At 44.0% G+C, this 13,474-nt stretch overlaps 1 protein-coding gene across 1 annotated transcript in view; it reads left to right on the plus strand.

The window, feature by feature from the left end:
- The window catches only part of LOC310875769 (neural cell adhesion molecule 2-like), a 116,702-nt gene that overhangs the window by 16,406 nt on the left and 86,822 nt on the right, over positions 1-13,474 (plus strand). The window contains exons 2-3 of the mRNA XM_083789114.1: positions 11,171-11,377; positions 12,968-13,114. Of these exons, the coding sequence (XP_083645240.1) occupies positions 11,221-11,377; positions 12,968-13,114 (304 nt within the window). The 5' untranslated portion in view covers positions 11,171-11,220. The remainder of the gene's footprint in view (positions 1-11,170; positions 11,378-12,967; positions 13,115-13,474) is intronic.

Here is a 13,474-nt window from a genome sequence, read left to right on the forward strand (position 1 = left end):
GCTTCTTCTCTCTCTCCTCTCCCTTTCTTCCCAGCCTCGTCCTGTCTTTCGAAGTCTTCCTCCCTCTCTGTTCTCTCTCTCTCTCTCTCTCTCTCTCTCTCTCTCTCTCCTATAGCCAGATGCACTGTAAGCGTGGCATTATCCCATTCTGACCTGAGATCAGATTCTAAAAATGTCTATTACATCCTGACAGTTTCATTATTAACCCATTCTGACCTGAGATCAGATTCTAAAAGTGTCTTCGATTTTTCAAAAATAGCAGACCTACAAGCTCGTATCGCGCCACTCGGTGGCGCGATATGAGCTTGTAGATCTGCTATTTTTCAATAGCTAAAGCACGACATGATGCTGACACCAAAATGGGTGCCCGTTCAGAATGGGTTATGGAAGATGCTCTAATCAGGGTCCAAGCTATCACTCGCTTGTGTGTGGCAGCGAGATTCATACTGCGCTTGCCTGTGTGTGTGTGTGTGTGTGTGTGTGTGTGTGTGTGTGTGTGTGTGTGTGTGTGTGTGAGTGTGTGGCCACGTGCGTGGCCGCGTGCACCATTGTCAAGTCGTTGACCCATAAATAGGCGTTACAAAAAAAGTTTCTAAATTAATCCAAGATTAATGTTTTTTTCCCCCAAAAAAATTCTATTGGATTTGGCAACCTCAGACACTTAACTCCCACCGTGCCCCTCTCCATCTACTTTCAATTAGAATAAAACATGCCCTCACCCTCGCTACTAGCTCCCACTGTATCACCCCGACACTGTCAACAACCTCACAGAGGATGTGACTCATCCATTTTCATCAATAACTCAATTGTTACGGTGTATATAGGGTGTGTTTGATTTACGCTCATGTCTAAATTCCCTGACTTGTGGATTAATATTAACTGTCAGTTTTACGCACATCCAGTGGAATATGTCCTTTGTCGCATATTCCGCACGCCCGCACGCACGCGTGCACACGTAAATAATCAATTTGGGTGTCTTTGACATTAAAAGGTTTGAGAACATGATGCTCTCTCTCTCTCTCTCTCTCTCTCTCTCTGGCATGAACACTGCACTCCACACACACACCGCTTGCTGGTTAACTTCCAACGACAGACTATATTTCATGCGACAATATTTGATCTTGAGCTCCAGTTGGACTTGGATCTGTGTGCCTTTGATTTGACTTTTTACAGCATAGAGACAGAAGAAAGAAATGTACATGCACCCCCACCCACTCATTGACAGTAGGATGAGTGAGCGCAGCCTATTTGATATTGGTACTGTGTGTGTAGACTATGTACTATCATGGGGGAGCTCAGAAAATCATCTGTGTTGTCTAGTGTGACTATAGCAGGCTATTTAAACAGTCTCTGCAGTAATATGTTCTATAGCAGCAGGAACATAATAGCTGCCGCAAAATCACCCAGTGCCGATATTGTTACCCATTGGTTCCACCTAACATTTCACTGTGTTCAGTTTAGCCCATTCTGAACGGGCACCCATTTTGGTGTTGGCATCATGTTATGCTTTAGCTATTGAAAAATAGCAGATCTACAAGCTCGTATCGCGCCACCGAGTGGCGCGATACGAGCTTGTAGGTCTGCTATTTTTGAAAAATCGAAGAGCGACTGACATTTTTAGAATCTGATCTCAGGTCAGAATGGGTTCATCAGACCAGTGTGTGTCCGGCGGAAACCTCGTATGAATCTGATCTCAGGTCAGAATGGGTTAGGGATGTCCTGATACTGTACACTTTTAGCTGATACCGATACCGAGTACCGATAACCAGTGTCGTGATCTCATGTGTTTATAGCTATCTATTTATCTTGCGTTGTGTTTATAGCAGACTCCTCACTCAAATGTGCACTTGCAGTTTGGGGCAACTCCAAAGCAAACTCCACATGCCCCAACGTTGTATTTATTTGCCAACCCCTTACCCCTATGTCGGATCGCTGGACTATATCAGTAGTACTCAATATATCATGTCAATAAAACCAACAATTATATATAATTGGCCCGCCAACCCCAATTTGAAAATATGTTGTTCCAGGGACCCCCCCAGAAACAACGATTTGAGTTTAAAAAAAACGTAAAATAAAGCTCTTAAAAAGAATATATATTCAAAGATTTGCGACACATTTGAATGATTTTTCTAAAATAGCAGCGCTATGAGCTTGTAGATCTGCTATTTTGAAGTGGTGCAACCACTTCTACATCCACCAATGTCCGTGTACCTGTGTACCTGTTTGTGATGTGTGTACCTGTGTGAGCACGAGTGGTGTGCGCATGCGTGAAATTGGAACGAGAGAAGTATGTGACATGGCTGCCACCTGCTGGACGCAAACGATACAGAGAAGAAATTGGAACGATACAGAGAAGAAATTTGAATGATACAAATTGGAACGATACAGAGAACCAATAGACGGGAGTTGCACCACTTGGTTCACACTGGTGTGATTTTTCAAGTATAACATAATGCTTTAAACAGGTCCCCTTTCCTGAATGGGTTAATTTCCACTAAAAATTAATTGATTCAATCAGAACCCTAAAAGTTGGTTCGGAACTGTAACCGGAAAAAAAATATTTTCCGGTTCCAAGATTGTAGAACAGAACCAATACTAGAACCAAAGTTCTTTCGGTGGACAAATGGGCCTTAGTGGGAACTCTCACTCTACCTAGTGTATTCCCTCTCATAGCATAGCGCAGTGGTTCCCAAAGTGGGGTCCGGGACCCCCAGGGGTACTTGAGGGAGTTCCAGGGGGGACCCAGCTAAATGATCATTTGGAACCAAATGGCCCTGTAACTCAGAGAGTGTACAAATGGAACCAAAATGGTTCCATTTGTACGCTCTCAGAGTTAAATTAGCATTGATTTTACAATATAAAATTGGGGTCCCAGAGATAGAAATGCTATTCAATGGGGGTCCGTAGACTAATGCATGTCAAACTGGGGGGGGGTCCTGGAAATTAAACAGGTTGAAAATCACTGCTGGAGCCATACAAATCTTCTCTCATTGCGGGGTCCCTGGCATATCTTTTCAAATGGGGGTCCGCGAGCTATTTTAGTGTCAATTTGGGGGTCCTTGACATGAAAAAGTTTGGGAACCACTGGCATGGCGTACTACAGAAATGATGGAGCTTGCACAGGGGGGGAATTAACCCATTCTGAACGGGCACCCATTTTGGTGTCAGCATCATGTCATGCTTTAGCTATTGAAAAATAGCAGATCTACAAGCTCATATCGCGCCACCGAGTGGCGCGATACGAGCTTGTAGGTCTGCTATTTTTTTTTAAATCGAAGAACGACTGACATTTCTAGAATCTGATCTCAGGTCAGAATGGGTTCATCAGACCAGTGTGTGTCCGGCGGAAACCTGGTATGAATCTGATCTCAGGTCAGAATGGGTTAATATAAAATTCAGCCACTTCTTTGCACCTGTAAACATGTGATTTGACAATATAGATGATTCTCATTCAGATTCTGCGAGTTCCAATGGGCTCCGGCCATGACCGTCCATTTCATGCAGAATGCTGTGATATACAGTAAGTACTTTGACAGCCCCTTGATATTATAACTCCAACCGATGCTGAGGTTGGCTCAATTATGCGCAGGATCAAAGCATATGCCGTATAGCAAAAGCTTCCTCGAGTATATGCCTGCACGATTGATGAAAGAGAGAAAAGATGCATGCAGGAAATCTCTTCCCCCCCCCCCCCTCACAAAGAAATACTTATGCACAGCACTGCTGTAGTTGGGCTTTAACCCATTCTGACCTGAGATCAGATTCATACCAGGTTTCCACCGGACAACACACTGGGTCTGATGAACCCATTCTGACCTGAGATCAGATTCTAAAAAAATGTCAGTCGCTCTTCGATTCTTCAAAAAATAGCAGACCTATACAAGCTCGTATCGCGCCACTCGGTGGCGCGATATGAGCTTGTAGATCTGCTATTTTTAAATAGCTAAAGCACGACATGATTTCACTACACCAAAATGGGTGCCCGGTCAGAATGGGCTTTAAAAAAATCAGGTGAAAGAAGAAGAGATAAAGTGCAAAGTCCGTACAAAATGCCCACATGGCCAATTCGGATGAGAATAAAATGAACCCGCGAGATGATCTGGTAATAATTGCATTACCGCTTCCCCCCAGTATGAAACGAGTCCAGCCTGAATAGGGCTTTTCTGTCCATCTCACAGCCTCTTAACCCATTCTGACCGGGTGTCAGCATCATGTTATGCTTTATCTATTGAAAAATAGCAGATCTACAAGCTCATATCGCGCCACCGAGTGGCGCGATACGAGCTTGTAGTTCTGCTATTTTTTGAAAAATCGAAGAACGACTGACATTTTTTAGAATCTGATCTCAGGTCAGAATGGGTTCATCAGACCAGTGTGTGTCCGGCGGAAACCTCGTATGAATCTGATCTCAGGTCAGAATGGGTTAAATCCGCTCAGCATTTCTTCATCTCTTCATCCACTCTTCCCACGGATCCGCAGATGACCGCTGTATACCTCCTGAGCCACTGCCGCTGCTGCCCCTATAGAAATGCAGACCATTACTTAAGCCCAGTGGTGGAGAAAGTACTCAAATGTACTTGAGTAAAAGTACAAAAGTATCATTGTCAAAATGTAGTACCAAAAGTAAAAGTACAGAATGTCCCGTTTCAACACTAAGCATGTTTTTTGTGACACCATCACTAAACGTTAAACATATTGTATACTTTATTTTACCCAATGTCAAATATTCTCAGATTGGTGAAGCAAGCAGCGCTTGCTCCATGCGCTACCCGCCCCTCTAGACTAAGAAAGCACTATGCTTGTAGATCAGCTATATTCAAATGGCCAAAGTCTATATACAGTATAGGGCTGAAGTGGTTAATGTATGTTTTGTGATAATAATCTAAATCTACAAAGTAACTTAACTAAAGTATTCAAATGTAGTGGAGTAAAAGTACAATTTCCATCCATCCATCCATCCATCTTCAACTGCTTATCCGTAGTCGGGTCGCGGGGGCAACAGCTCCACCAGAGAGCTCCAGACCTCCCTCTCCCACATTAGTGACTTCCTCCTGGGGGATTCCGACACGTTCCAAGGCCAGTGAGTCGATGTGTTTCCTCCAACTGCGCCTTGGTCTCCTCCCAGTGGGAAATGTGGCGGAGTAGAAGTAAAGGTGCTGACATTTAAAAATACTCCAGTAAAGTTAAAGTACCTCAAAATTGTACATTGTACAGTAGGCCTACAAAAACAAACAAAAAAATGCAGTACATGTACTTACTTTCCACCACAGTTACTACTTAAGCCCTACTGTATATCTCGTCGCCATCGGACAGAAACCTCTTATCTCCTTGCTTGATCCTCAAGCAAGCTTGTAGATCTGCTACTTTGGCCGTTTTTTTTTTTTAATGCTGAAAAGTACCTGTTTTTGGACAATAATACGTTAGAGGTTTCTGCCCGACTGTGAGACGAATAGTGATCCACTCGGCTAACTCACAACACATCATGCTGCCACTTTTGTTGTCGATAGAGCCTCAGCCTCCTCCTACCCAGTGGCGTGCACAGATAGACACTAGGGGGTGCTAGAGCACCCCCTGCCCTTTTGGAAAATGTGCTTAAAAAAAAAAGGGATTTTTTTTTTTTTTTTTTTTAATTTTTTGTGTGTGGACCATGGTGACATTGATCAAATGTTGATAAAAAATAAAAACGCTTCTACTATATTATTTAGGCCCCCCACAATCTAAAGCTATGTTTCTATGTCAGTGGTTCTTCGCTTTAAGAAAAATAGCAGACCTACAAGCTCGTAGCGCGCCACTCGGTGGCGCGCTATGAGCTTGTAGATCTGCTATTTTTCAATAGCTATAAAGCACCAAAATGGGTTCCCGCCCCAAAATGCGCTGCAAAAAGGTGCCCTTTCTTTTCACTTGAGCACCTGCCCCTCTAAATGTCTGTGCACGCCACTGCTCCTACCTATCTATCTTTCTAAAACGGGTAGTCCCAATACTTCATTCTGATTGGCTGGTTACCGTCACGTGACTGGTGTAAATTTCACCGATAACCCACTCCTTCAATCACTTTGTATCAAACTGCAGCCTTGTAGCTGAACTGGGGAAGGGGAGCGCTTGATTGCTTTACAAACACATGCCGTGCGGGCGTCTAAGCACCGCCCGGCTCATATGACTGTGAATGTGTGGCTCCAGGCAGCCCCGTAAATACATCAAGCGCTATTCTCCCGTCACATAGGCTACTTGCGGAGCAAAACAAGGAAAAGGAAGTGTTTTGGCTCTGGGTCGCTCACTCTGGTGGCACAAAGCGTAGATACTTTTGTGAATTTAATAGTTTTAATATTGCTATATGTTTGTAACCGTTTTAGAAAAGCAATAAGCCACTCGAGGCCCCAGCTTACCGGGTATTTTACACTGGCTGGGAGGTAGAAGACCCTCGGCTGCGCCTCGGGTCTGCCTACGCTCCCAGGCAGTGTAAAATACCCGGTAACCTGAGACCTCTCGTGGCTTATTGCTTAAATCTATCCCCACATCATTACCACTACACTACCACTAAACAAATGACTGTGCACTGCTAGAGACTGCCTGCTAGATCACAGGCAGCCATTCATTGTAGGCTAAAAGCCAAGGAAGGGCCAATGTGAGCATACTGTATGTTTTACAGCTCAAACGTGTGTCTCATTTATGAGTGGAAAGGCTGTACTGTAGATTACAATTGATTAATTCAATGTTTAGGCCAGAGAAGTCTTGGTAGAATGAGCACTTAACATGGAAGGGCAATGTGGCTGTTCCAAAGCCTATAGGAGCGGCAGTATCAAAGGCCTATGCTTTTGTTTTCTTCCAAGTAGAGACCAACTTGTTGGCAGAAACTCGGTGCTCTGTGTGGCTCCAACAGTTCAGACAGCATGTGTCTTCTTTGGTTTCAGCCGCAGTCAAGGCACTGGGGAGAATATTTCAAGTCAAGACAATTTTATTCATGAACTACATTAAAAACAGCCAAAGGCCGACCAAAGTGCCAAGGCATCAAGTATATACAAACAGGAGGACAGTGGCGGAGGAAAGGAGCACATTTAACTGTCCAACCATTTTATCCAAGGCAAGGAGGTTCATTTATAAAAGGCCTGGGAGAACAGCTGTGTTTTTAGTCTGCTTTTAAAAATATCCAAGGAGGGTGCAGACCTTGTATATCTGGAGTGGCAGAGATAGTGACTGTGACACTGTAAACATGGTACAATAAAAGTTCAGATGTTTTATGTTTTTATGTTTTATAATTATTATGAATGACTCTTCAGGCTTGCGGGAACATAGTCATGCTCCCCATTGAACACATTTCAATGAGGAGCGATGTCCGTCTGTCCGTCTGTCTGTCTGTCTGTCTGTCTGTCTGTCTGTCTGTCTGTCTGTCTGTCTGTCTGTCTGTCTGTCTGTCTGTCTGTCTGTCTGTCTGTCTGTCTGTCTGTCAGTATTAAATACTTGCCATTAATATGTGGTTGCAATTGTATGTATTGATTGCCCGAGTCCCGTGGTGGGAGTTCTGCTCTGGTTTTGGTAAATTGTTAAGTAGTTTCGGTCATTTTGTGGGGGGGCACAGGGGGCCACGCATTAAAAGTAAATTATTCCACAAAACTACAGACCCATATAGCTCTTGCTAGTATACCGTGTAAAGTCTTCGAAAAACTACTCCTCCACTCCTTGACATATTAAGTGTATATATAACCACCACCACTGACAATCAGTTTGGCTTTAAGCCCAAGCACAGTACAGACTTATGCATCCGGAGCTTTTGATCGTCAATTAATACAGTTGCAACCACGATATCAATGGCAAGTATTTCATATACAGCTTAAACCACACTATTTCATTTGATTAGTTGATGTCGTGGTTTTTCATAGTTTGTATTATTTGTGTTGCGACGTTGACGAGATGACATGAGTAAAAAACTTCTTAAAGGTATATTCAGTGATTTCACTTAATTCAAATATCACTTATTTTTTTGTTTTGTTGTGATAATCCTCCCTACTATAGAGTGTGCTGGCCATATAAGGAGTTCCTCCCTGTCCCCAGTTAACCCCTGGGGGTCAAAAAACCTTAGGTTTCGTTTTTGACTCTCTATCCTGATTGGACGAAAGGCTGGGTCCCACAGCCAAAAACTAAACCTAAGGTTTTTTGAGTAAAATCACTGAATATACCTTTAAATCTCCTGGGGAGTCTCCCACTCACCCACTCTCACTGTTCTCTCTCTCTCTCTCTCTCTCTCTCTCTCTCTCTCTCTCTCTCTCTCTCTCTCTCTCTCTCTCTCTCTCTCTCTCTCTCTCTCTCTCTCTCTCTCACAACGGGCGCACGCAATATCTCTGTATTGTATCATAGCTACTACCTGTCTCTTTCTCTCTCTCTCACGGTGGGCTCTGTATTGTATCATAGCTACCTGTCTCTTTCTCTCACTTTCACTCACACACACACACATGCATATATCATAGCGACATAGCCCATTGGTCAATGAAGACACATTCATACCAAAGATAGACAGACTGCGACTGAGGAGAATGCAAAGAACAGACGTGTGTCCTTGAGAAAAATGTACTTGCAAGGAAAGGAGATAATGTATGTATCTTTCGATTGATTGATTGATTGACTGATTGATTGACAGATTGGAGAATTAACAGTATGTTTCAAGCACAACTCAATACAAAACTGTTAACTGTGGACGACACCATAAAAGCATTACGCTTGTTTACAATAGGGTCCTCCATGGTCAATTCATCATAACATTTAGAGATGTACAAATATACACACAAGGTGGGGAAACATGTATATTGGGGGGGGGGGGAAAGGGGGGCCAGTGGGGGGATTCAGATTTTACGGGGGCCAGGGGTCCGTAGGTGCCCTTTGACAGCGCATTTGAAGGAGTCAAGGGATTCACATGTCTTAATGACTCTTGGGCGTTCCACATTTTGGTGGCATATAGGAGCGAAAATAATTTAGTTCCTTGTTTGTGCCGAATCTGGGTTGCACATGGTTTTGTTGAATTGCCTCTGGTGTTATGGGTGGTGGTCTTTAAGGAAGTATTTAGACGGGTACATTGGGGTATCTTGGTGGTGTATCGAATCTTATGTGGACCAGACCCATTGACAGACAGTGGCGAGACCAGCTATATGTTGTATGGTTTAGAGACGGTCGAAACAGAGGAAAAGAGAGGAAGCAAAGCTTGATCGATCGAGGTATAGCAGAGACTAAAATGTTGTACAGACTGTCACGGTCTGTAGACCATATCTCCCCGTCAGCCACTCCCACTCTCCATTCCTACCCTCAGTCCTTGCCACACACCTGCTCACAGTCCCTCATCAGCCCAGCAGTGCTTCCCATTACAAACCTGTGAACACTTTGCCATTAACCTCCTGCCTATATAACTGGACTCCCTGCTTACACTCTTTGTCAGTACATATGTTGTTTTCCCCTGTATGTTCCGTTGTTCCTGGTTCCTTGTTTTGTGCTCCAATCCTGTGAAGGTTTGATTTTGGACTTGTTGATTTTGGACTATGTTTTCTGTGCTTTGCATTGTGCTTCTAAAGTTTTAGCATTTTGGCATTTAGAGCAAATTTGGACTTTTTTTGGATCTTCTGAGTTTTGTTTGTCACTGCCTCATGCTTTAATAAATAAGTTTATTTTGAATCTACTGTCTTGAGACTCTGCATTTGGTTTCAGGCTTCCTGGTATCCTGACAGTAGATTCAAAATAAACTTATTTATTAAAGCATGAGGCAGTGACAAACAAAACTCTGAAGATCCAAAAAAGTCCAAATGCTCTAAATGCAGACCGTGACACAGACGAGGGTTGTAGAGAGAAAGGATAGTGAGTATATCGGTAGAAGGACGTTGAGGTTGGAACTGCCAGGCAGGAGGCCTAGAGGAAGACCAAAGAGAAGATTTAATGATGTAGTGAAAGTCAAGAGGAGATGAAGTTAGTTGGTGTGAGAGAAGAGGAGTTCAGAGGACAGGATTAGATGGAGGCAGATGATTCGTTGTAGCCGCGAGGAAAAGTATAAGGTGTTCTGTGATCCGTTTGAGTCATCGTTAACACTCTCTGCGTCGGCGACGTCCATGTGTGGGAGCGAGAAAGACGTTGACATTTTTTGGCTTTGTGTTCAAATGAATAGAACTTGAATGTCAGCTAGATTTATTTTTCTTTCCCCAATTACAGTACAAGCAGGACTAAATTGTAGGGAGAGAGAAAGCGAGTGGAAACGTTGAAACAAAAACAACAATTTCACCTTTTCCTGTAGCTTTTTACAGCTCGTCGCGCAGCTGCAAGTGTTTGAGTGTTAATCACTGTTTGTGTGAACACAGCGTTAGCTAGTCTACAGTACCGATGATTTGCTTAACCCATTCTGACCTGAGATCAGATTAAAAAAAATGTCAGTCGTTCTTCGATTTTTCAAAAATAGCAGACCTACAAGCTCGTATCGCGCCACTCGGTGGCGCGCTATGAGCTTGTAGATCTGCTATTTTTAAATAGCTGAAGCATAATATGATGCCAACACCAAAATGGGTGCCCGTTCAGAATGGGTTAATGTGCAAAATAGTTTTCTCACTCGACAGTAAACAAACCAACATACATTCAGTTTGGGATATGCACATTTCTAAAATGACAATGTACAGTATAAGGACTTTTAAGGACCTTCTTTAATACCTCTAAGAAAAATACCCATTCTACTAAACTTGTAGTTCGGCTATTTTTTCACTATTTGTTTGTGGAAAACGAGGCAAAAAACAAAAAATGTGCTTGTCAGGGTGGGTGTCAACTAAGTACAAGTATGATTATTGTATAAAAAAGAACCAATTAACCCATTCTGACCTGAGATCAGATTCATACGAAGGTTTCCACTGGACACACACTGGTCTGATGAACCCATTCTGACCTGAGATCAGATTCTAAAAATGTCAGTCGTTCTTCGATTTTTCAAAAAATAGCAGACCTACAAGCTCGTATCGCGCCACTCGGTGGCGTGATATGAGCTTGTAGATCTGCTATTTTTCAATAGCTAAAGCATAACATGATGCCAACACCAAAATGGGTGCCCGTTCAGAATGGGTTAAGACCTGGAACGCATCTGTGTCACCTTAGCTTTTAAACCACTTTAACCATTATCTCTCTCTCTCTCTCTGTCTCTGTCTCTCTCTCCCCATAGCCATCGGTGACCCGGTACACCTGGAGTGGTTCAACCCGCAGGGTGAGAGCATGGTGGCGTCGCGCCGCGTGGCGCTGCACACAGAGCCGTCGCGCTCACGCCTCATCATCTACAACGCCGTGGTGGAGGACGCCGGCATCTACCGCTGCCAGGCGACCGACGCCGGGGGGCGGAGCCAGGAGGCCACCGTGGTGCTGGAGATCTATCGTGAGTTATACACATATAAATAAATAAATATAAATATGCACGCACGAACGGATTTTGGGGTCTTCTAATAGAATACTGGACTACTCGCCCCGGTGCTTGCCCGTTTTTCCTCCCGGAATTTTCCCCCAGTGAGGGGGATAACTTTGTAATATGCTATTGGCTGTTTGTATTCTTTTTGGAAAAATATAAAAAGATACTCCTGTGGAAAGGCTATATTATTTGACTTATATTGAACCTATAAACAATTTAGTATTATTTAGTATATGTAAGGTTTTTCCCCCTCAAATGGTACCTCGTCAGATAAATCCCCACATATCCTACAACAACTTCTGTGAACAGACTTCACTGTAGTAGCTTTAGGCTGTTCTGCTGTCATGAAAGTTTATAGTTAGAGAAATTCAAAGTCCAGCCGTCTGCTGTCCAGCCTCTCCCACCCCTCACTGGGGAAAACTCTGGGAGGAAAACAGAAACGGGGCGAGTAGTCTTGTTACCTTCTAATACAGATATATTGTACGGAATTGCCAATAATCCGTGTTATTTCACGGTGTTTTGGATGAGACCGGGTTGGTGCACGCCGGTATGGTTGGCTCTCAGCTGTCGTTAGATGTAACATCTGACAATAATAGCTGAGAGCATCAGAGCATGCACCTGGCCCAATAAATAATAAACACAAACAAACAAAAGTACTGCAGCTGTAGTGGACAATCAATGGAGCGTGTGTGTGTGTGCGTGTGTGTGTGTGTGTGTGTGTGAGAGCCCTGCCTGCCGGCGCCCTGTTTATGTATCTATATTTCTCTCTCTCTCGGTGTGCGTGCGCTTGTGCGCTTGTGTGCTTGTGTGCTTGTGTGCGTGCGTGCGTGCGTGCGTGCCCCAGTCCTTCATAACGAAACGCAAGCCAGCAGAAAACGGAGACAGTGAACACTGTGCGTCAGCTGTATGGCTCTGCGGGGTGGGGGGGATTGGCTCGTCACCATCACATCTGACAGTTGTCTTCGCCAAGTGACACATGCACGCACACGCGAGCGTGCACGCACGCACACACACACACACACACACACACACACACACACACACCTGTCTCACACGGTGAAAAAGAGAGAGGCTGTGAAAGCTGTGCAAGCACCCAATTGTGTTGCTTTTACAGGTGGAAACCTGCTATGTCCAAAACCCATTCCTTTTTTTATATCAGTTATTAAAGCGAGAGACGTTTTCAAATGTGCATTAAAAAACAACATCAACCAATATCTAATGAATCAGATTTATTGGCAAAACAAACAACAAATGCAGGTGATTGGAATTCAAGCCGCAAGGTGATCTTTAACGGGGCTTTACCCGAAGTGATTCGAATATAATAAACAACGTATTGACACAATTAACGCAGACAGAACAAAACCTCGCCCTCAGGCGTCTCACTGGTATAGTGACAATATTGATGTGTGTGTTTGTGTGTGTATGTTATTGTTTGTGCGTGTGCGTGCGTGTATGTGTGTGTGTGCGTGTCTGTGTGTGCGTGTGTGTGTGTGTGTGTGTGTGTGTGTGTGTCTGTGTGTGTGTGTGTGTGTGTGTCTGTGTGTGTGTGCTCGCTCACAGAGCGGCTGACCTTCCGGGAGGTGCCGTCGCCGCAGGAGTTCCGCCACGGCGAGACGGCGGAGGTGGTGTGTGATGTCATCAGCTCACCGGTGCCCCTGGTGGTGTGGTACTACCAGAACAGAGAGATCACCGCGGGGGACCACCACGGTAAGAGCAGCTTATATTAACCCATTCTGATCTGAGATCAGATTCATACGAGGTTTCCGCCGGACACACACTGGTCTGATGGACCCATTCTGACCTGAGATCAGATTCTAAAAAATGTCAGTCGCTCTTCGATTTTTCAAAAAATAGCAGACCTACAAGCTCGTATCGCGCCACTCGGTGGCGCGATACGAGCTTGTAGATCTGCTATTTTTAAATAGCTAAAGCATAACATGATGCTGACACCAAAATGGGTGCCCGGTCAGAAGTTTTTTACTTTAGTTCTTACTTATACCGTACTCAAAGTTGTTTTGTCAGGTGAAACCTGACTACAGTGAAAGCTCATGAAATGTATAGCAGACA

Source organism: Protomyctophum parallelum (assembly GCF_964188405.1).
Source record: "Protomyctophum parallelum genome assembly, chromosome: 18".
Lineage (NCBI taxonomy): Eukaryota > Metazoa > Chordata > Actinopteri > Myctophiformes > Myctophidae > Protomyctophum > Protomyctophum parallelum.